Here is a 21,661-nt window from a genome sequence, read left to right as displayed (position 1 = left end):
CTACAAGAAGACAGTGGGATTCCTTCCCAGTAGACAGCTGGGGAAAGGAGGCAGGGCAAAGCCCTTGGGGGCACCGGAAGAAAAGCAGGTAGGCGCTATGGCGTGGTCAGCGCTGAAGGTGAGATGGGAAAAGGACCCATTGGACCCGGTCCATGGGACTAAATGAGATAAATAAATGGCATCAAACTTTTAAGCAGAGCTGGGTTGAAGACTGCAAAGCAGCCCCGTCACAGGGAGGATGGAGGGGGGCACCTGCTGAATAAGTCTGCGGCCTGTGGGACCCATGGTGGGGGAGGGTAATCTGCATGGGATCCTAGCCACGCGGATCCATCACCACTCAGGAGTTTGCCAAACAGCAGACAGCTTGATCGTTGCTGCTCCGCAAACTCCTGCTGAAAAATTCACTCTAAATAAGAGGAAAACTACATGGCTTTGGTTGGAAATTAAGAATTCTCGTTGGAAGTTAAGTTCCTGTTTGAGGACCGTGAAGCGACAGTCCTGGGGTCTTCGTTGAGTCATAAAAGGCTTCCGGGAAGTGATGGCCCTGCTCTGTCAGCCAAGAATATTCTAGAGTGTGAGCTAGGCTGTACGAGCCACAGACCTGACATCGTGACTCTCACACTGAAACTAAACTTCCTGTAGTAACTAATCGCCGATGCGCATGCGCTTCGTTAGATTATAGATTGTATGCGTGCGTTAGGCTAGAGTTGTGTGTCATGCAGCTATCGCCATAGAAAGAAATATGAGGCACTGGTGAAAGACGGGGGCGTGTCCTAACTCTCCCTGTCGGGGAGGTGTGGGGGGAGATTGAGAGCATCCTGGGGTGAGTTAGGGTGGGGTAGAGAATGGAACTGGTTGGCATTCTTCTTGGGAAGTTTCAAGACTGAGAGGCTCTGGCAAGAAGCCGCACCTTATCTGCTGCTGCAGATTTGGCTGGCAGACAGTGGGCTTGGCACCGTGCAGAGATTTCAAACAGCATCTTGATAAGTAAGACTTTGGGGAGGAACTAGGGAGAAGGCTCAGTGGTTAAGGGTACCCGCTGCTCTCACGGAGGACCGGAGTTTGAGTCCCAGCACCTGTGGCAATATAGTTCCAGGGGTTCTAATGCCCTCTTCTGGCCTTTTCGGGTACTGCATGCATTCACTACCTAATTCACATATATACATGTAGGCAAAACAATGTCATTTTACCCTTCATTAGTTACTCTGCATTAAGTAACAGCTGTCTAAGAAAGTCACCGAAAAGGTGGCTGTACATATTTTCCACAAAGATCACGAACGCCTTTGCAAGAAGAAAAGGGAAATGGGTACACACTCTAGATGTTCTGACAGAGGTGGCCAGCTCCTGCGGGGGTTCAAATTGCAATTACCTTAAACACATGGGTCATGGTTTCCATTTTTAGTTATGTTTTCCTCGTCTTAAAGTATCTATTTTTTTATGGATATGTGTGTTCTGCCTGTGTGTATGTCTGTGAAAAATTCAGTGAACGCATGCAGTACCCACTTACGTGCCTGGTTCCCTCCGAGAGCATCAGATTCCCTGCAACTGGAGTAACAGGTGGTTTGAGCGGACAAGTGGGTGCTAAGAATCGAACCTTCATCATCTAGAAAACAGCCAGTGTCTTTAACTGCTAAGCTATCTTGATAGCCCCTATTTTTAATTTTTTAAACTGTATTTTTTTGTTTGTAATTGTTTTTTTGTTTTGGTTTTTCGAGACATGGTTTCTCTGTGTAGCCTTGGCTGTCCTGGAACTCACTCTGTAGACCAGGCTGGCCTCGAACTCAGAAATCGACCTGCCTCTGCCTCCCAAGTGCTGGGATTAAAGGCATGGGCCACCACCGCCCGGCCAGTATTTTTATTATTTGAACATTCTGTACATTTATACAATACATCGTGACCACTGTTACCTTTGGGTCATTTGTTGTTGTTGTTGTTGTTGTTTTTCTAGATAGGGGCTCATGTAGTCCAGGTTGGCCTCAGACTCACCAAGTAGGTGAGGTGAGGATAATCTTAATTCTAGACGTTTCTGCCTCCACCTCCCACGCACTGAGATTAAAGTCTGCACTATGACATCTGGCTATAATTTGGAGTCATTTCATTTCGATCGTTGTTTTTTACATATAATAAAAGGAAAGCTTTTGGTGGATGTCAGGACAGGGAGACAGATGATCTGAAGCTAGGTGTGGATAGAAACCTAACTTTGAAAGCAAACGAAATAGCAAAAACCATTTGGGAAGTGGAAGATGCAGAAATAGATGCAAACAGGGAAACCTGAGCCTGGGATTCCTCAGTCGGCAGGACACAGGCCTTCCAAGCCCCCGTGCAACGTTTAGTGGGGACATCAGCAGAGGAAACTGGAAAGCCAGGATCCAGCAGAACAGCTCCCTCCGCTAAAGCAGGAAGCTAAAGCGCACCACGGGATCTCTAGGACTCCTCTGCTGTGGGTGCCTGGTGAGGATCTCTGTCTTGGCTCCTAGAGGTGAGGCAGAGTGTGTGCTCAATAGTGCTGTTCCGGCCTCTACACCTCCCCCTCCCACCGTCAGCTAATAATTAGGACTAATTAAGTGACCTCTCAAACCTACTGATAGCAGTGGCCACAGAGCTATAAATGCTCACAAAACCACCCATGTTAATCACCTCTGAATGAGACCATGAAAACAGTCTATGAGCCAGGGCCCTCGAGTAAATGGAAGCTGATTCCTCCCCCCACCCTTCCTTTCCCCTCCTGCTTCTCCCCACCCTTTGCTGCCCTTTCACTATGCACAATCTCTGTCAAGGCCTGGGGAATGTTGTATGCAATATGAAGGGAAAGGAAAAGAAAGACATGATCTTCAAGGCTCTTGGACTTTTAGAAAGTCAGCTTTTGAGACTAATTTTTGATAGATCTCAGTATAGCGTGGGCTATAAAATAGAGATTCCTGTGAACTCTCTCTCTTTCTCTCCAGGTTTTGGGTAGAGGTGGGTGGCATTTCTCTACAAGAGACTAATTTCACCCATGGTTTGAAGGGTCCAGGCACAGGGACGTCTTCCAAGAAGGGGATTGCAAAGGCAGAGTTATTTGTGTAAAAATTGGGTGCTTTTAATTCTTTTCGTTCATTTCAAATTGGTGGTCGTCAAGGTTTTAAAAATAGTTTTGGTAGAAGAAAATTTCTGGCCTAGGCATTTGGCTGCAAGTTTGTTAAAAGGTCAGTTTGGTTCCCTTGCTGAGTTCTGCCCCTTTGTGTTAGTGGCTTCCTTGTTTGGGTAAAGTTCTCCTCCTGAAGTGTGAGAAAGAAATGCTTGTTTTCTCTTAAATGAGATTGCTGGAATATTTGTTGACAAACATTCATCCCATGCATTAAAAGAAAGACTATTTGGGGATTTTTTAGGATATTATAAACTGTAATCTGTAGGCTCAGAGAACAAAAAGAAACTGCAGCTTTGCTGAAGGGAAGCCATCGATTTTGCTGTATTTTCTTCCAATGAGAAGCCCCACAGAGTTGTCAAGTTGTAGGATGCTGGCTGCTCCTGTGATGAGCCTAATGTTCTTCATATTGTTAGTTCTAATATGTATTATGGAAAAGGAAATAAAAAGAACAATATGACAACCACTTGAACCTCACTGCTACTGGAAACCCTGCTGTTTGTTCTAAGCTTTGCCTACATACCAGGATGGGAACTTTAGAAATTCTGAAGCTGGTCCTAAGGTCCAAATTGGTCTGGATGGAGCGTGAACATCAAGACTTAGCAAAGGGCCCTGTCTTAGTCAGGGTTTCTATTCCTGCACCAACATAATGGCAAAGCAAGTTGGGGAGGAAAGGGTTTATTCAGCTTACACATTGCTGTTCATCACCAAAGGAAGTCAGGACTGGAACTCAAGCAGGTCAGGAAGCAGGAGCTGATGCAGAGCCCATGGAGAGATGTTCTTTACTGGCTTGCTTCCCCTGGCTTGCTCAGCTTGCTTTCTTATAGAACCCAGGACTACCAGCCTAGGGCTGGTCCCACCCACAATGGGCCCTCCTACCCTTGATCACTAATTGAGAAAATGCCTTACAGATGGATCTCATGGAGGTATTTCCTCAAGGAAGGCTCCTTTTTCTGTGACAACTCCAGCTGTGTCAAGTTGACACACAAAACCAGCCAGTACAGGCTCCATGTGGGTGTAGGGGGAGTCAAGGCTGAAAGCCACAGTTAGGGATCAGTGGCAAGCTACCCAGTTCTCAGTGCCTTTACCACTGAGAAGTGGAGCTGCACTCCTCTCTCCAGGGATTCAGAAAGGACTGAGTAGAAGCCCGGTCTCTATTAGGTTTGCCAGCTCTCAGCAGTCATCATTTCTGTCTCATTTTTTAGGAAAGTTTTAGACTTACGTACCTTGGCCCAGCTTCTCATTTGTGATACTTTATTGTATTTAGTCATCATATTTCCCCCTAACTTCTTGGCTGTGAGAGTGTTTCACACTTTCCTGCGTTCTGATGATCTTACAGTTTTGAGGTGAGCTGGTCAGGAGTTTTACAGATGTTTCATAGATGGAATTTAAATGTTTCCCCATCATTAAAGTTATAGGTTTTGGAGGGAAGATTAGCTGGGTGGTGATAGTGCACGCCTTTAATCCCAGCACCTAGGAGGTAGGGACAGGCAGATCTCTGAGTTCAAGGCCAGCCTGGTCTACAGAGGGAGTTCCAGGACAGCCAGGGTTACACAGAGAAACCCTGTCCCAACAAAACAAAAACAAATCAAAACAAAGCAGAAAGAAAGAAAAATAGGTGAAGTACCATATCCGTATCCATCATATGACACGAAGGATTTGTCCTATCAACTTTAGTAATCACCATTGATGATGATGTTCATCTCCTGGATGTGGCCATGTTGATCATTTTCTTTCCTGTAAAGTTATTTCTCCTCACCCCTTCCTCATTCTGTAGTCTTTGGAAGGAAGTCAGGATGTTTAGTCCAGAGTTAAGGAGCAGGGAGTTGTCTTCGTGCTTTCGTATGGGTGGGGCAGCTCCATAAACTGGAATTCTTTTACATGGAAGTTTTGTATTCCTCCACTATTTGGTCATTTAATAACTAACATCTTAACAAAGATTTTTAAAATAATAATCTAAGGATGTTTTGTGGTGGAAACAATGTAGCTTTTGTTTTAGGGACTATCTTAATTGGCTTGTGGAACCCTTTTTATATTTTCATTGGTGTAAAAGTGTGTGTGTGTGTGTGTGTGTGTTTAGCATGGTGAAAATATCATTTATGATTTGTTAATTGATGATACAGAATACCTTGAATTTGTCAAAAATCATAGAACTTTATAGCACATTAACTGAACCTTAATGTATACACACAAACAAATGAAAGTCAATAGTGGGTATCTTAGTGTTTCTATTGCTGTAAAGAGACACCATCTCTATAGCAGCTATTATGGAGGAAAACATTTAAATGGGGCTGGCTTATAAGTTCATGGCTTTAGTTCATCATCATGGAGGAAAATGTGGCAGCATGCAGGCAGACATGGTGCTGGAGAAGAAGCTGAGAGTTCTACATCTGGATTCACAGGCAGCTGGAAGAAAGAGATCCTGGGCCTGGCTTGAGCTTCTGAAATCCAAGGTTCAAATCTGCTTCTTTGAGGACAGGGTTTAGATGCAAGTATTTATAGGAATAATAAACACTGTGGTCTGTGGCTTGAGAAAAGGGGATTGAATAATGAAGTCAGTTCATTATTGTGGTCTTCATTATTTGTAATTAGACCTTTTGGTTTTTCACAGGAATGGCTCCATTAGTGTGATCTGATGGCAGCTGTGGTCTCTTGGATATCAAATAGTCCTATCAGACACTTGTGTAAATGTGAGTGACATGAAGGGTGGGTGACTTTAACAGGTTTGAGTGACTTCCAAGTTTCTGTAAAATAGGGGCCACTGTTACCTGCCTGATCAGTGTATCAGAGCTGCTATCTACTTACTCCTGGGCTCTAAGACTTCTAAGATGGACGATAAAAGAAGTAGCCATAAGGAAGCAGAGCTGCTTGCCCTGGAGGTAATGGGGTGAATATTTCAGGAGTACTCTGTAGAAATATGCTGAAAAGAAATTCTATTTCTAGCTAATATTTAAAGCATACTGGAAATGTCTTTCACTGCTTTATGCTAGAATCTCCTTTATTCCTCGTGATGACTCCTGCAGGACAGATGTTATGGTCCCATTTTAACTGTGCTAAGTTCAGAACTTCCGAGGGATTGGTTAAGGATACTAAGTGGAAGAACTGCCTTGTATATATGGACAGTGCCCGTGATCTTTCTTGTAGCTTGGGGTGCCTTTAAAATATGTTAGGCCTAGTTTCTTCCCTCAAGGGATTTAGGGTCCCTTTAGCGGATATGAAAACTTCACAATTTCTGTTCCTGTATCAGTACTTGAAAAGATTGAGTTTTATCAAGGTTGAGAGGGAAGTGACCTGTTGTCAGTAGGAAGAGTGTGTGTGTGTGTGTGTTGGGGGGGGGTATTTTCTGCATGGGGCCTTCAGAAAGCAGACACCACATGAAGGCAGCATTGTCTGCTTTGGGTGACTAGAACCTGATGCAGCTGCTTTGCTTAGTAAAGCGTTTGTTAATTTAAGAAGGCACAGTGAGGTAAAGGCATAGCCCGTGAAGTCACTTGCACACTACTGTAATGGTTGTGTATTAACCGTTTACAGAGCGACTGAGACTCTTAAATTCTTCCACCTGCAGTTGCAATCAGCCAATCCGACAAAGCAAATACATTTATCTTTTAAGTATGGATGAAATGCAAGTAACCTCTTGAATTAATTTAAATGCGATTAAAATCACAAAATGGAGAGGGAGGAAAAATAACTCCCTCAATGACAGTAGGAAATGATGATGAACATCATGTGTTTAAGGAGTCTTTGGAAGGTAAGAAATTGTTTGAGCTGACTTAGAAATAAAACAGGCTATGCCAGTGATGTCTTCTACTCCACTCTGCATGTTAACTGCAAGGACAGATCAGGGCAAACGAGAGCAGTGGAAAGTCTTTGAGATCCAAGAGCTGTTTCCACAGAGCTGGGGCTCTTTTATTGTCAGAAAAGTTTCATAGTGTAATTGATCTGTACTTTGTCAACAATGATTGTACCTCTAGGAAAACAGATTAAGACGAGCCCACTTAGTACCTCAAACCGCAGCAATGGTAGCAACTGCCTGTGGCCAGTTCCTACCTCCTTCTGCATTGTCTTAAGTTCTTCTGACCTGTTATCATGAAAGATAGACGGGGTGTAGGGGGTGGGGGGGAGCCATCTGCCCCAGTAACTTCTTTTTTAATTGGGCTTTGAGGAACTAGAAATTTTCTTTACTGATAAACTATGTTCTTTCTACACCTACAGTTATATTTATTACGTAACTATAAATATATTTAAGATGTTAAGAATCCTTATGCTTTGTCAAAATACATGGTTGAAGTCAGTGGCTGCTATAGTTACTACAGCTGTCATGTAAGGTTTGTCAACTCCATGTTTTGACCAACTGGTACGACCCATTCATCTATCAAATGCCTGCAATGTCCCAGGCGTGTTCTTCAGCTCTGTCCATGAGACTGCATCTTATGTAGCTCAGGCTGGCCTGAAACTTGCTATGTAGCGAGTTTCTGATCTTCTTGTCTCTACCCTCCAAGTGTTGAGAATCATGGCCAACTTATGCAGTACTGGGGAATCAAGGCCTGGACTGCACGCGTGTCACGCAAACACTGACGCAAAAAGTGTCAACTAAGCTACATCTCTTGTTCTCGGCTCCTCTTGTGTACTTAGCTTCCTTTAAAAAAATAATGTTTTTAATTGAAATAGAATCTCCCTCCCTCTTCCTCCCTCCTATCCATCCTACCTGCCCTCCATCAGACCCCTCCCATATCTCCCTCAAGTGGATAGCCTCTTTTTATTTGATTATATTTGGTATATATATATATACACACACACACATAACTTTTAAATTTTCTTTTTGAGGGGGGCACATATGTCATGGTACACGTGTGAAAGTCAGAGGAGAACTCGAAGGAGTTGATTCTCTCCTTCCATCATCTGGGTCCCTGGAATCCAACTCAGGCTGTCAGGCTTGGAGCTGTCTCCCTGGCAATACTGTCTGCTTTTTCTTATTAAGGATCATAGATAGAGTAGAATTCTCTTGCTTGATGTTCTCAATGTTCAAGGCTAAGAATAATTTATTCTTGTTTTTTGTTTTTTTGTTTGTTTGTTTTTTGGAGACAGGTTTTTCTGTGTAGCCCTGGCTGTCCTGGAACTCACTCTGTAGACCAGGCTGGCCTCAAACACAGAAATCTGCCTGCCTCTGCCTCCGAAGTGCTGGGATTACAGGCGTGTACCACCATGCCCGGCCTAAAAAGTTTTGTTTTTGTTGTTGTTAATTTATTCTTATAGGCGTACCTATCCATTTAAGAAAAATATTTAATTTATTCTCCAAATCAAAGGCTACAAAATTGAAAAGTACTCATTTTAACTTTAGAAATAATCCTTCCAGCTATATGCCAGTTATGTGTTGCTATAGTTTTCTAATCATATAGAAAACCACATGAAATCACAGTAGCAGTTTACATTATTCTGACTGTGACTTGAATTCATACCCCAGCAGGCCCCTTCCACGCTGTATCTCTCTGCTTCTGCCTCTCACTCACCCCTCCCTGATCAGAGAGGCTCAGCTACCATGGAGCAGGCTGTGATGCCGCTCCCTCCTGCTCCCTCCTCCGCACAGCACTCGTGCCAACAGTTGGAGAAATAGTTGAAGTAAAGAGACGAATGCTAATGAAGACATACACTGCCGTGTTCCAAGTCTACACGGTTGAATGGCCCCTCAGGTTGTTTCCCTTTAGCTTTCTCTGAGCATCCGAAGACTTCACAAAACACAGCACAACATAGGACTTCTTGGCCTTCCTCCTCCTGCAAGAAGTGCTTTCAAGAGGCTCCTGTGGGAGAGTCTTCTGTAGACCCTGGCTGCTCACTGTAATCTTACGTGGGTCACACCTCTCTGTGCGCCTATCAGAGTAGGGAAGACCCGTGAGTGGCAGCCGTGGTTTGTGGGTTTATGGGAAGGCAGTGCGGGTTTCCACTGCGTGCCAATCACTGGAAAGCCTTTGGGGGACTACAGGAACTGTTGCTTTGTGGTAAATGAAAGTTCAGAACTGAGCTACAGAGTCACCTAAACCTTTAGGACTGACTGCCGAACCTGGAAACACACACACACACACACACACACACACACACACACACACACACGCAGGCACGCACACACGCTACATGTCGTCCTAGCCAGTCATAAATGACATTGGATGGATGCATCTTTGTATCCACTGCAGCTCCTGCAGACAAAGGTAGAAGCAGCTGCCCACCTTAGGACCGAAAGGACCAGGAGACCAGATTGGTTAAGTAAATTGCGCCAGTTGCAGCCTCAAGCCTGCCCGAGATGCTCACAGTGTAGACTGTTAGCTTCTCAGGGAGGGTGCATCCTGGAGCGGACTGGCTTGCATTTGCTATGGACTGGCTGTCCACACATAAACTTCAGCCTTCATCACCCAGCATAGCACAACATAGCTTTCCTAGCGCTCAGCAAAACGGGCGCCTGCCCAGGAAAAGGAAGCTTTTCTTGAATCGCGGCAGGGCGGCAGGCGGCAGGGAGGCAGGGAGGCAGGGCAGCAGGGCAGCGCTCTTTCTCCTCCCGGCTCCCTTCCTTCTTCATTTCCATATCCAGCCACAAGAAGAGGGGAGTTAATGATTCATTTGCTCCCTGGTGACCTTTTGAATAACTGGACTGCGATGTATCAGCCAGACTCCAGGTCCCCCACCGCCCCCCTCCGGCTTCTCTGGTTTGGCTTTAATATTTACAGCCTCCTTGTTGGTCTACATGCCTGAACGCCCGAAGGAAACAAAACGTTTATTGCCTCTCCCTCCCTGAGTTTGGAGCCGTTTCACCCAGCCCCATTCCTGCCTTTGACATCACGGGGGAGGCTCCTGGCTGGGCACGGCTCTGCAGGCACTCCTCTGCCTCAGCTGATCCTTTCACCCAAACAAACAATGGATTCTGACTCGGACTCACCTTTCAACTATTCCTGGCCTTCCTTCCCCAAGATGAAGATTCGACGCAGGGCATCCAAGAAAGGTAGATCATGGAGCCTTTTGTTTGCCCAGACCCAAACCGCGGCATCTCTGCGTTCTTACCTCTCTGTCCTGCGTTTCCCTGCCTGCTGCTTGCCAGTAAAGTTCTTGTTTTCACAAGTCTTTCTAGAGATCTTGCCGTCAGACACTTTGTGTATGGACTTCTGAGGTACATGTATTTCCCCCTCCGCTCCCTTTACTTTAAAATCTACCTTAGCGTCATTATCCATACTTAGAAAAAAAAAAAAGTGTGGCTCCAGGATGTGTCTGGGGGTCAGTACAAGGTAAATGTTTTGAATTTGTTTAATCGCAGTTACCTTGGAGTTACTTTGACAATAAAGAGTCCTGTTGATTTAAACATGTCTAGACTTTGTAAAGCTTAAAGAGAGCTCAAGCTTGCTGCTAACTCTATGCTTCTCTCTCTCTCTCTCTGTCTCTGTCTCTCTCTCTGTCTCTCTCTCTCTCTCTCTCTCTCTGTCTCTGTGTGTGTGTTTTGAAGTTAATTATTTAAGGGAAATTTGTTCGTAAGGAGTTCTATTTAATGATTTTGTACTTACTGTAAGGAAGTGTTTGAATAAGATGATTCCAATGAGAAAGTCTCTAGAGAACCCAGAGACCAATTCTGCTTACCTCGAGTAATAACAAGAAAACAAGATCAGTTTGAAGGAAGGAGGCCCTGGGACCCTGGTGGCTCACAGAGGAAGAGACTTGCTTGGTCTATTCCCTCTTGCTTCTTGGGCCCTCACTGTAGTATGGGCTTGGCAACCACAGGGACTGTTCTCTGGGAAGAGACTCTCCCACCTGGGCTGGGTATTGCAGGAGGCCATTGCTGTCTTCTGAGGCTTAAAACAAAGCCAGAGAGTTAGTGGACAGCCCTTTCCATTCCTTGTCTTGCATAGAGGCGTGTGTGTTCATGCCTCTAACTCCAGGGGGAGGGGACATGGAAAGTGGCAGGAGAAGTGTTTCTCCTAATGTTTTTGACTTCTGGAGCCTGTAGGCACTGTACAGCCGTGATGTCCCTGAGGTACCCTGTGTTCCTACATGAAGATAGACTCTTGTCCATATATCTGGTTAGCTTCAAGCCCTGTGTTCCCATAGGAGGATAGACTAACAGTTTTCCTCAAACGTGGTTAAAGGGTCTTCTTATGGCCCTGTAGGATAAAATAAAGGTTTTCGTTTGTTTGTTTGTTTGTTTGCCTTTTAGCTGGCAATTTCAGGAAGATGCTGAGTTGGCCTTGAGGGGGAGCAGGAAGCCTTGGTGGCAACACCTTTCCACTTTCCCCAGGCTGGTCCATCGCCATCCCTAAAATTCAATCATCAGATACCTTAGTGCTTAGTGTTGACCACACTGTTTTGTAATCCTGTCTTAAAACCAATTTCTTCTTTATTTTGTACCCAAGGAGAAAAAGGTTCTTTTAAACATTTTATACAGTTTCATTGATTTTATAGATATAAGGAAGGGATTTTAAAGTATCAGTGGTAAAGCCTTTCTCCCTTTAGAGGATGCAGTTCATACATTAAAGGGCTATAGTGTATTGCTATTAAATGATGCTGGGGAAATGTACATGCAGGAGAGCAGTTACCTGCATGTGAGCCTATGTTTAGTGGAGTAAAACTTTCTCAAAAGGTAAAACGGGGTAAAGAGGCTGTGATAATCTTTGCATCATACCTACTTTTTCCAATCTTTTGGGATTCAAAGTTATTATCAAACAGTATTTTTTTTAAAATACAAATCTTAACTTATTTCCAAGAGGGGAGATACATGGCGGTCCAAAGAATTGAGGGTCCATTTTTCTACTCGTAGCACATTGGAAGAGCAGCACGGGCAGATTACTTCCATTTATGTTGTTCAGAAAACTTACTGGATGGCTATACTGTGGGGGCTGGGACTCCAGGTAGGAGCAAGCTAGGAGGGAAGGGATTAGGACTGGAAGCCAAGGAGAACCTTGAGAGGCCACCAGCCTGGTAGGAACACATGACTCACACCCTCCCTTTAAATCCAATTTGGAGCCCTGCCAGCCTGAGCCAGAGCAGAAAGTCATGGCGAAGCTATGTATAAATTAGACCTGGTTCAAGTGAAAGCAAGTACCTGGTTAGGAAGATGATTAACTCTTTGCCACCAGTGAGCAAAAGGCAGAGTGAAGTCAGAGGAGCAGCATGAGGAACCGGTAGCCTACGGAGTGCACGTCCTTCCTCAGCTAAGTGGTGGTGGCCTAATGGTGAAGAAAATGGCCAGTTCTATTCCACTATCAGCTGGACAGACTTCCAGATGCATAAGCTCTTAGAGAGCCAAGAGGGCTGTGGAGATAACCTGTCCAGGCCATCTTTTTCTCCCTATGAAGATAACAAAGCTCAGAGAGAGCTAGCAAAGATATAATCAGATGTGTCCAACAAGCGTCTCTGAGGTGACAAGTGCTTACAGGTTAGTGCTGGGATGGCACTGCACATCTCCCAGGACCCAGCTACATCAGTTCCTCCCCTCCCCCACTTAGTGGCACCTTCCCCTTAAAAACCCAACAACTAAGAAATCTGGCTTTTTTTTTTTTTTTTTTTTAAGACAGGGTCTTACTACGTAGTACTGGCTGGCTTGAACTTGCCGTGTAGTACAGTCTGACCTTGAACTCAGAGATCTGCCAGTCTCTGCCTCCCAATCACCAGGATTAAAGAAGTGTGCCACAACACCTGGCCCAATAAATCTGATTTTGCAGCCCAGTGGCCATTTGTGAAGAGCAGTGCTTTCTTCTTGTCTTTTCTTTTTCTTTTTTTTTTTTAAAGATTTATTTACTTATTATATGTAAGTACACTGCAGCTGTTTTCAGAAACCCCAGAAGAGGGCATCAGATCTCATTTAGGGATGGTTGTGAGCCACCATGTGGTTGCTGGGATTTGAACTCAGGACCTTCGGAAGAGCAGTCAGTGTTCTTAACTGCTGAGCCATCTCTCTAGCCCGAGCAGTGCTTTTGTGTCTCTGAAAATGATGTTTTTAGTGTGTCTTTAACACTAAGAATTTCTCCTCATCCTTTCTATCCTCCCTCAGTGTGTGTATGTGGTGTGGTGTGGTGTGTGTGTGTGTGTGTGTGTGTGGTGTGTAAGGGGGGGCGTGAGGGGGTGTTCTGAAGGCCAGATGTCAACCTCCAGCATTGTCCTTAAGAGCTGTCCACCTTTTCTAAGACAATTTCTCCCTGGGACCTGGGGCTTACAGTTAAGTTAGGCTAGCTGTCGAGTAAGTCTTAGTGATCTATCTGTCTTTGCTTCCCCAGTGCTGGGCTGGGAATACAGGCCTGCCTGTGCCCACATATTTGGTCTTTCACTTAGGGGCTGAACGCAGGTCCTCGTGCTCTTCCAGCAGAGCCAGCTCCCCTCCTTCTAATCAGCAGGGAAGTTGTTCTCCCCTGGAGCTCCAGACACCTTGAACATCTTGAAAGAAGATCTTAGGGTTCTGAATTTATGGTCTATTAAGCCAACTTCTCTTGTATTTATTGAGATATATACTCTTCTAATCTCTTCTGTTGCTTCCCTGTCTTCACCCTCGTTGTTTGTCTTGCCTTCCCTCAGAGGCCCTCTCCTGCCCCTGTCTTCAGTTTCCTTGATGGATATTCAGTCACGTGCACACTCCCAGCTCCCTTACAGAGCCATGTGATGTTTCCACAGAGTTGCGCAACAGTAAGAAGCCCCACCGAGCGGTATTTTAACTTAGTTCTTGCTTTTCCTCCAACCTCCAGAAAAGGACACTATGTCATTGTTCTGTGGAAATGACTGGTATCTCAAGGGGGCAGCCATAAAAGTTGTTAAAGCCAAGCTGGCCCCAAGTCGTGGGAGGGCCACTCTCAGAAGCTGTCCTCCATCATCTTGTAGGCAGCTCCGGGACAAGTTGCTTTTGGAGCCCAGTGGTTAATAATTAGAGTAGGTCAGAATCCATGACCGTTCTGCTTCAAGGAATATAGGAATGCCTGGGGTTTTGTTTTGTTGGTTTCAGTGGGCAATTCAACTAAGAAATGTAATGGTTATTAATCAAAGATTAATTATAAAAAAACCCACAGAGATTGGACCTCATATAAGGCTCCCGTGGTTATCCTTCAGTCTTGAAAGTGTGTGCTTCATGTAAGTCATCAGACCCTTTGGCGATGTCAGCACACACTTTCCCTTCATGCATTTTGTTCAGTCCTGTGGTGTCTCCCATTCTCTCCTCCTCAGCTCATAGCCGGTCCTTCTTCAGGGAGAGGGGGGTGCCATTTTTTTTTTTTTTAAAGTAGGCAAAGCCTCTGTAGTTCCTAAGGAGCCAGTGTGAACTAGAAAATTTGACAACCCTGAAAAGCTTGGATAGCACTAGAATTTTTGGAAGTCTCAGTCAAACTAAACAGTACTATGTAATGTTTTGCCAAATATATATATATATATATATAATTAAATTATATATATATATAATTAAATTATATATATATATATATATATATATAATTAAACTGTAATGTATGCTTGACATAGGGAATACGGTAACTCTGTAACGAGGAGATGATCTCTGTTTTGTAAGCTGGGGCTTAGATAATGCTGCCTTTTGAGTATGGTTCCTGCTACCCAAAGGCTCATGAGTTGGCTGTTTGCCTCCTGACATAGTGCTGTTGGGAAGAAGAGACTTCGATGAGGTTAATACCCAGAGGAAGTCATTAGGTCTTAAAAACTTCTTCCCTAAGAAGGGATTAATGTAGTTCTCTTGAGACCCTTGTTAGGTTTTGAGAAGGCTGTTATGAGCAAGCAAGACTGGTCCTTGCCTGTCTTCAGGTGGCCTGCCTTACATAGGATTTCTCCCCTGACGACCTCAGGCTGCTGTGTTTTTGTTGTTAGTGACTTAACCAAGGAGCCCTCACAAGAGCCCGCGCTATGCTGTTTCAACCTTAACCCCCCCATAAACTGTGAGCTAAGCCAACCTTTTTAATTTATAAGCTATCTAGCTTCAGACATTTTGTGATAGCCGTAGGAAATAGTCATCCCAAAGGTATTCTAGGTAAAGAAGAGATTGGGACCATGTCCGGAAGGAAAAGAGAAGAATGGAATAATGACATTAGGAAGATGTTTTCACACATATTGTCATGTCAAAAAAAAAAAGAGGGAGACCCTCCCAGCATGGGAGATATGCTGTCACCTTCCTTTATTAGTTGGGGAATTGAGGCCCAGAAAGAAAAAAATGACTTGCCCTGCCTTGGAGACTGTTCTAGCAAAACTCAGCCTAGAGCTCAGAGACCGAATGTAAGAGAATTCTGATTCCCAGTAAACATGCCACCTTTTAGGAGAGGTAATGGAGGGAGGATGGCAAGAGCTTGCCCCTGTGGATGGAAAGGTACCAAGGCTCCTCACCACCTCCGCTCCCACTCCCTTCTGTGCACTGTTATGGAGGAAGAGAGCTGGCAGGGATAGCATTAGAGGTTCCAGACGCAAGACCTATTGCTAGCCTTTGGCACTGCCCCCTGCACACAGGCATGGTACTTGCACACACTCAAACTTTGGACCTGGGAACTGATGGACAGGGGCCTGGAAGTAGGAAAATTGGAACCTCAAAGGGGTTTGTTATACATCTCCAGTGTCACACCTGCCTGCATGCCACCATGCTTCCTGCCATGATGATAATGGACTAAGCCTCTGAATCTAATACGCCCCCAGTTAAATGTTTTCCTTTATAAGAGTTGCCCATGGCTATGACACTTCTCCATAGCAATGGAAACCCTAACAATGTCTTCTAATGCCGCTCCTAAGCATTCTGTCTGTGGAGGGCACTCAACTTCAAAGCACTACAGAAAGAGAATGCTGGGATGCCTACTGTCTTCTCTGAGATTGAGAGAGGTGTGGACAGAGCGATAAACTATACCAGGAGTGGAGACAATGGCTTTCTGCTTTCCCTTCTGTGTTGCTCAGGTTGGTCTCGAACTCTGGGTCTCAAATGAACCTCCCGTTTCAGCCTCCCCAGAGGAGTACTTCAGGCACGTGACACCATGCTTGTTTTGTTTTGCTTTGGAAATGAGCTCATTTAATATTTGAAGGATGGGTATTTGATCTGCACAGCCACCCTTAATAAGCACTTAGACGTACGATGATGTTTCAGAGGCTTAGTGATAACTGTTAGAGGTAAACTAATGTAAATTCAAGAGCTCATTCACGCCTTTCTTCCTTCTCAGGAAGTTTCATGGATTAGGCAAGTGTGCGTGTGTGCACTGTATGGGGGTGTGTTTGGGTTTAATCTAGAAATTTACAAGAGAATGCCTGAATGAATAGGTCATTTCAGAAAGCCTCAAAATGAGAAACCTTTCTCCGAGATGACATAACTTGCTAACTTGTCTTTGTTCTTGAAGAGGTTTCTACTTAATTTCCCAGAGAGCAGTTCAGTGCTGAACTCTGCCCAGAGGCATCTCTGTGCCCCAAACAAGAGGGGGTTGGCGGTGGGGGGACATCGCAGGCCTATGGCAGACAACAGAGCTAACAGAGCCTCTTACTCCCCTTAGTCAAACAAATACTTAGCCAATGTTTTGAAAGTGATTCCTCTCCTCCCATCTCTGTAGGGGCAAAGAAGGCAGTATTACAATTTATCGTCTCCATGTTTAGGAGACATTATTAGAATGTGTGGTCTTGTGGAGTGGGTGTGGCCTTGTTGGAGTAGGTGTGGCCTTGTTGGAGTAAGTGTGACTTTGCTGGAGTGGGCGTGGCCTTGTTGGAGTGGGTGTGGCCCCAACTCCCACAGGAAAACCTGCTAAAACTTACGGTTGAATTTCATGATAAAGAGAAGGCATCCTGTCTGGGAATGTGGTTCGGTGGTAGAGTAGCTGCCCAGAATATGTAAGACATGTGCTTGTTCAATCCCCAACACTCAAAACAAAACTAAACAAAACAAAAATAGGAAAGCTGTAGGAAGGTAAGGTGGAAGGCATTGTGAAGGGATGCCAGTCAGTAGCCTGCGGTATGCTGATGAGGTCTGAGCGGGGAAGGTGGTCCCTCAAAACAGAGTCAGTCATACACTCAGCATAACAAAGTGATGGAAAAGAGCCCAGGCGTGTGAACCGCTGATTCATGAAGACATGGAAATGTTGTATAACCCTCTTTCACTGGCCTGCATGGTTATCTCTGTCTGCTTGGCACCTTTCCCTTAGCCGAACAGCGCTTATATAGTTGAGTGGGCAGCTCTCCTACTCTGGCCATGATGCTCACACAGTGTTTCTCCTACCAGTGATAGGCCCACGGTGAGCACATCACCCAGACACAACCAGTCAGAACCCTTTCTCTGGGTTTCTCAAACTGGAATTTGGAGGGACATGCCTTGCTTCTTCTGTGGTATCTGTAGAAAGATTGGTGATGAAGCCATTGGCTATACAAAACGAGTCTGTAGTCAGAAGGAACGCAAAGAGAAGCAAATCTATGGTAAGGCCCTGTGAGGCTCCGTGCTGGGATCCAAGGCCCCTGTAGCTGCTCGCTTCCCTGCTTCTCAAGCTTTGTGTAGTAAATCCATTCAGCTCTGTGAATTATCCTCCATCTCCTTTTACTTTAGCAAATTTAAGCGAGTGTCTCTTCTCACAAACTGGAAACCTCTGGCCGACTTCTCCTTCAAATGTAGCTCATGAGCCCTTTCCCCAGTCTTCCCTGTACCCCGCAGAGGTCAGCGTTCTTCCTCAGCTGCTTTGCCGCTGGATGTGGGTTCTTCTGCTAGCCCTTCTCTGTCACAGCTGACACGCCACGTTTCTACCCTGAGGGTCCCTGGGAAGCAGGGGTTGTCCTGTGCATTTCAAGTCTCCAATGCTGGACCATGGAACTTGGGCAGTGAATGTTGGTTTCGTTACTCTTTATTTGATCTACATTCAGTCTTACTTTCACAAGTACTACCCTATATATAGGCTGTGGGGTGAGGGAGGGCAGGAATATATTTTTAATATGGAAAGCTTGGTTTGATGTAACAATGTAAGCAGACATTTTTAGCAACTGCTTGGTGTCACCGGATAATAATTTGGTACCCTGGATTTCTCCTGACTGTTCTACACTCCTCTTTTCATCCTTGCCCGTATTCACTGTGGCTTTATGGTGGGAGTTGGGGGAGTTGCTGGTAGGAGGGACCTGGTTCTTGAATCTTTGCAGTGGTTTCTGGGTCTTTCTGGACTGACCTAGCCTCTTCAGAAATATAGTACTTGTGACCAAGGCCTGCTGCTGGGGTCCTCTCCTGGTGTCTAGCGTGGCTTGGTGATTCTCCTTTTGGACTTATACCAATTTGGCTTTACCTTGCCTCTCATATGACAGAACCTTGGGGTCTCTGCCCCTGGATTCTGTCCCACATGTCCTCTACCATAATCTTTTGTACTGTGGCAGATGAGATGGTCTCCATATAGGCTGAGCCCAGCCCCTGACTGCTTCTCTCTGAGGTGTTTAGGACCTTGGGGTACCATCCTCATGTGTAGGCAATGGAGAGCAGCCTGAGAAGCTGAGCTTGGCATTACTGTTTGACCTTGGTGTATACTCCCCATTCCCTCATGAGTCATGTGATCTGGATGAAACAAGAAAAGCCTACTGATTCTCAGAGTGGCCCCAACCTGTCTCACACTGCTTGCCTCAGCCAGAGAAACCACTTATTTGTGTCTTTAATCTCTATTATCCTACAGTGGGGAGCCCTGATCGTGGATAAATCCCATTTCCAGCTCTCTTTCATGCTAATCTGTCCAGAGTTTCCCCATGATGACAAAGTGAGACAGGAATTCAGTAGGTTCTCATCTAGAAAAAAACATAGAATGATTTGAGCACTGCCAAGCAGTACTTAGCTTTCATCATACCATTCATTTTCCCACTCTTTCATTCATTAATTCATTCATCCTCCCATTCATTCATTCATTCATTCATCCATTCTCCCACTCATTCATTCAAAATGTTCTTGCTGAAGACACTTGAGAAACAAGTGACTTTATATGTCTAATATCTAATTTATATATCATTCTCTAGTGTGCTAATGTAGTGCCTTGTCTGTGGTAGACCTCAGTAGCTTTTGATGGCATTTAGGGGCAAAGCATATATTTCTCTGAGGCAAGTCCTAGGGAGTTGATACTCCTTGCAGCATTAGACATGAACAAGTTCATTGTTCATTTTTGTTGGACATACCTGTGTACCAGTGTCTTTCAATATGAAGGGTTTGAATTATTCATCAAGTTCCCATGAGGAAGACACGTGGAGGCATCTTCTTATAGCCACTTGTTTATGATTTTGAGTTACTTACAGTGGTTTTGGAAGACAACCAACCAAGTTTGTATTTGAGGTCTTTCCGTTCTCTCTTGGAGCTTGGGTCGTGTGTTAGCCTCCCCCACAGCTCGCCAAGGTTCCCATTATGCTCATTTGCTTCGGGCCTTAGAGGACGGCATCAAGAGGAAAGGGGTTGTTGACTGAACCTAATCACACCAGAGTCCATACCAACACAGCATCTACTTGACTGCTCTGTGGAAGCGAGGGCAGAAACAAATTACTTACACACTGAGAGTCCGTTCTCAGACACAAACATGTGCTTTGGAAAAGGCTACTTTGGGCTGCTATAGCTAGGAAAGAGGATTAGGAAAAAAAAATTGAGGGAAATTTCAATCAAAAGATGGCTTTTTTTCCCTCTGCACCCCCAGTCTCCCCCCCTTCCTCAGTGCCTTTTAGGTGTGATGAATCGGGGTAGGGGTGGGGTGAGGGGTTGGGGCTGGTTTCTCAGTCAATAATTATGACTGTTAGGTTTTGCAAACAGCAGAAAAGGACTTTGCTAAAGATCTAATGTAACAGAAGCAAATTTAACTGGGTATGGAAAAGAGGATTTGATTGTCTGAGAAAGGCCTTTCACCTCTTCACTACACTGACTCCTCTCTGTAGCCATTGCTCTTGGTAACAGGACTTGACAGTGAGGTATCCTCTCAGGGGGTGCGGCAAGTGCTGAGGACACTGGAAGCTTTGGAATGATGGTCAGAGGTCTCCTGGTTTCTCTTCCTGGACTTCTCTTGGTTCAGACTGCAATCTACAAGTGACCTAGCTTCCATCCAACCCACAAGAAATTCCTGGGATGGAGATCGTCTTGGAATCTGGATAATTTTCTGTGTAGCCACAGGTCTAGCTCAGAGGAGCTTGAGGTGAGGTTTTCCATGCCAAGACCCACACCAGCAAAGTCTCGAGGGAGCTTTGAAGAGGAGTGGCTGAGGAGAGTGGCCACAGTTCTCTGGGCATGGTCACTCTCCTTGCGAGGGCAGCTGCATACTTCCTTGTGGCTCACACTGAAGGTGTGAGGGCCTTCTCTGCCTTCCAGAACTTGGCGAGGGTTCCTTAAATTGGGAAACAATTTAGCATGCAACGATAGGGTTTGTTCTTGGTCACTACTGGGTTTGCGGCACAGTAGTCCATCCCCTTTATCTGGTAGTTCTGGGACAGAACCCAGGGCTTTGTGCACGTCAGGCAAATGCACTATGGCCAAGCTACATCCATAGCCTACCTCACACTGGTAGGTATGAATGTATGCAAGAGATTTGTTGGGACGAGCTGGGGTAGATGGGTAGTGGGGAGATGGGAGAAAGTGAGAGGAGGCAGTATGTGTTATGTATGTATATAAAACTGTCAAGTGGAAATGTAAAAAGTGGAAAATAAAAGAACTAACTAGAAAAATGGTTATGTTAATACCCATGTGGGTATGGAGAGTATATATGACAGATGGTTAAAAACAGCCCCGTGTACTCTTAGGGAAAGCATTTCCAGATAATACATTTCTGCATACATTCCCCAGTAAGGGGAGCTTACTGATAAACTCCTGTTTTGCATGAGAACATTTACATTAGAAAAGCAAGGGACTTTGCCCCCTCTCTTGTTTTATATATAAAGATGTTGAAAATCTAGAAATTGTATGTCATAAAAATTTGAAAGTAAAAACCAAATATATGTACATCATGACATGCAGCTATCTGTTGGCATCTTGACTTTGCTTTCTAGCTCTTTCTCCTGGGTATTTTGAATGTTGTGCTGTTAAAAAAGACCAAAATGAAATTATGCATCTACTGTTTCATGGATGCTTTCTCAGCCAGGCCTACACAGTCATATCTTGGCAGCCAGTTACTAGGAGAAATTACACACTAGGGGTCCAGGAAGAAGGCAAACATACCTAGAAATAAGTGACACTGTAGCATGCAGATGAGACTTCTTAAAGGGAAAATCCCAGACATTGCTCAAACGCCATTTCCTTTTTAATGCACATGACATAGAATTTGCAATCAGAGTGTATTTGTCGCAAGTTGATTATGGTTGCATTTATAATCTATTTGTCTGGTGTAATCTATTGCTACAAAGCTGATGGAAATGTCAGATTTTCCTACTTTGCACATTGTAACACCATAAGCATAAAATTATGCTCACTTTGTCTCAGATGTGTGCTGTATTCCAGGGGATTTAATTTGTGGAGAAGAAGTGAAATGGTATTATTTTTGACAGTTCATTCCTCTAAGAATAACAAAAAAATGATTATATGGTTATAGGTAATTCATCTAGACTGAGTTTTATACACACACACACACACACACACACACAGAGAGA

The 21,661-nt window shown here is 44.7% G+C and overlaps 1 protein-coding gene across 3 annotated transcripts in view; it reads left to right on the top strand.

The window, feature by feature from the left end:
* Nucleotides 1-21,661, top strand: part of Arhgef28 (Rho guanine nucleotide exchange factor 28) — a 297,229-nt gene that overhangs the window by 167,241 nt on the left and 108,327 nt on the right. The window contains exon 1 of one of the 3 annotated variants that reach the window (XM_029468327.1): nt 9,884-10,109. The exons of the other annotated variants lie outside the window; for them this stretch is intronic. Within the exon in view, the coding sequence (XP_029324187.1) occupies nt 10,025-10,109 (85 nt within the window). The 5' untranslated portion in view covers nt 9,884-10,024. Of the gene's footprint in view, nt 1-9,883; nt 10,110-21,661 lie in introns of those variants that run through there. 3 annotated transcript variants of the gene reach the window in all.

Source organism: Mus caroli, chromosome 13 (assembly GCF_900094665.2).
Source record: "Mus caroli chromosome 13, CAROLI_EIJ_v1.1, whole genome shotgun sequence".
In the NCBI taxonomy this organism is placed as follows: Eukaryota; Metazoa; Chordata; class Mammalia; order Rodentia; family Muridae; genus Mus; species Mus caroli.
Note: the sequence above shows the minus strand (reverse complement) of the source record. Positions and strands in the feature narration are given on the sequence as shown.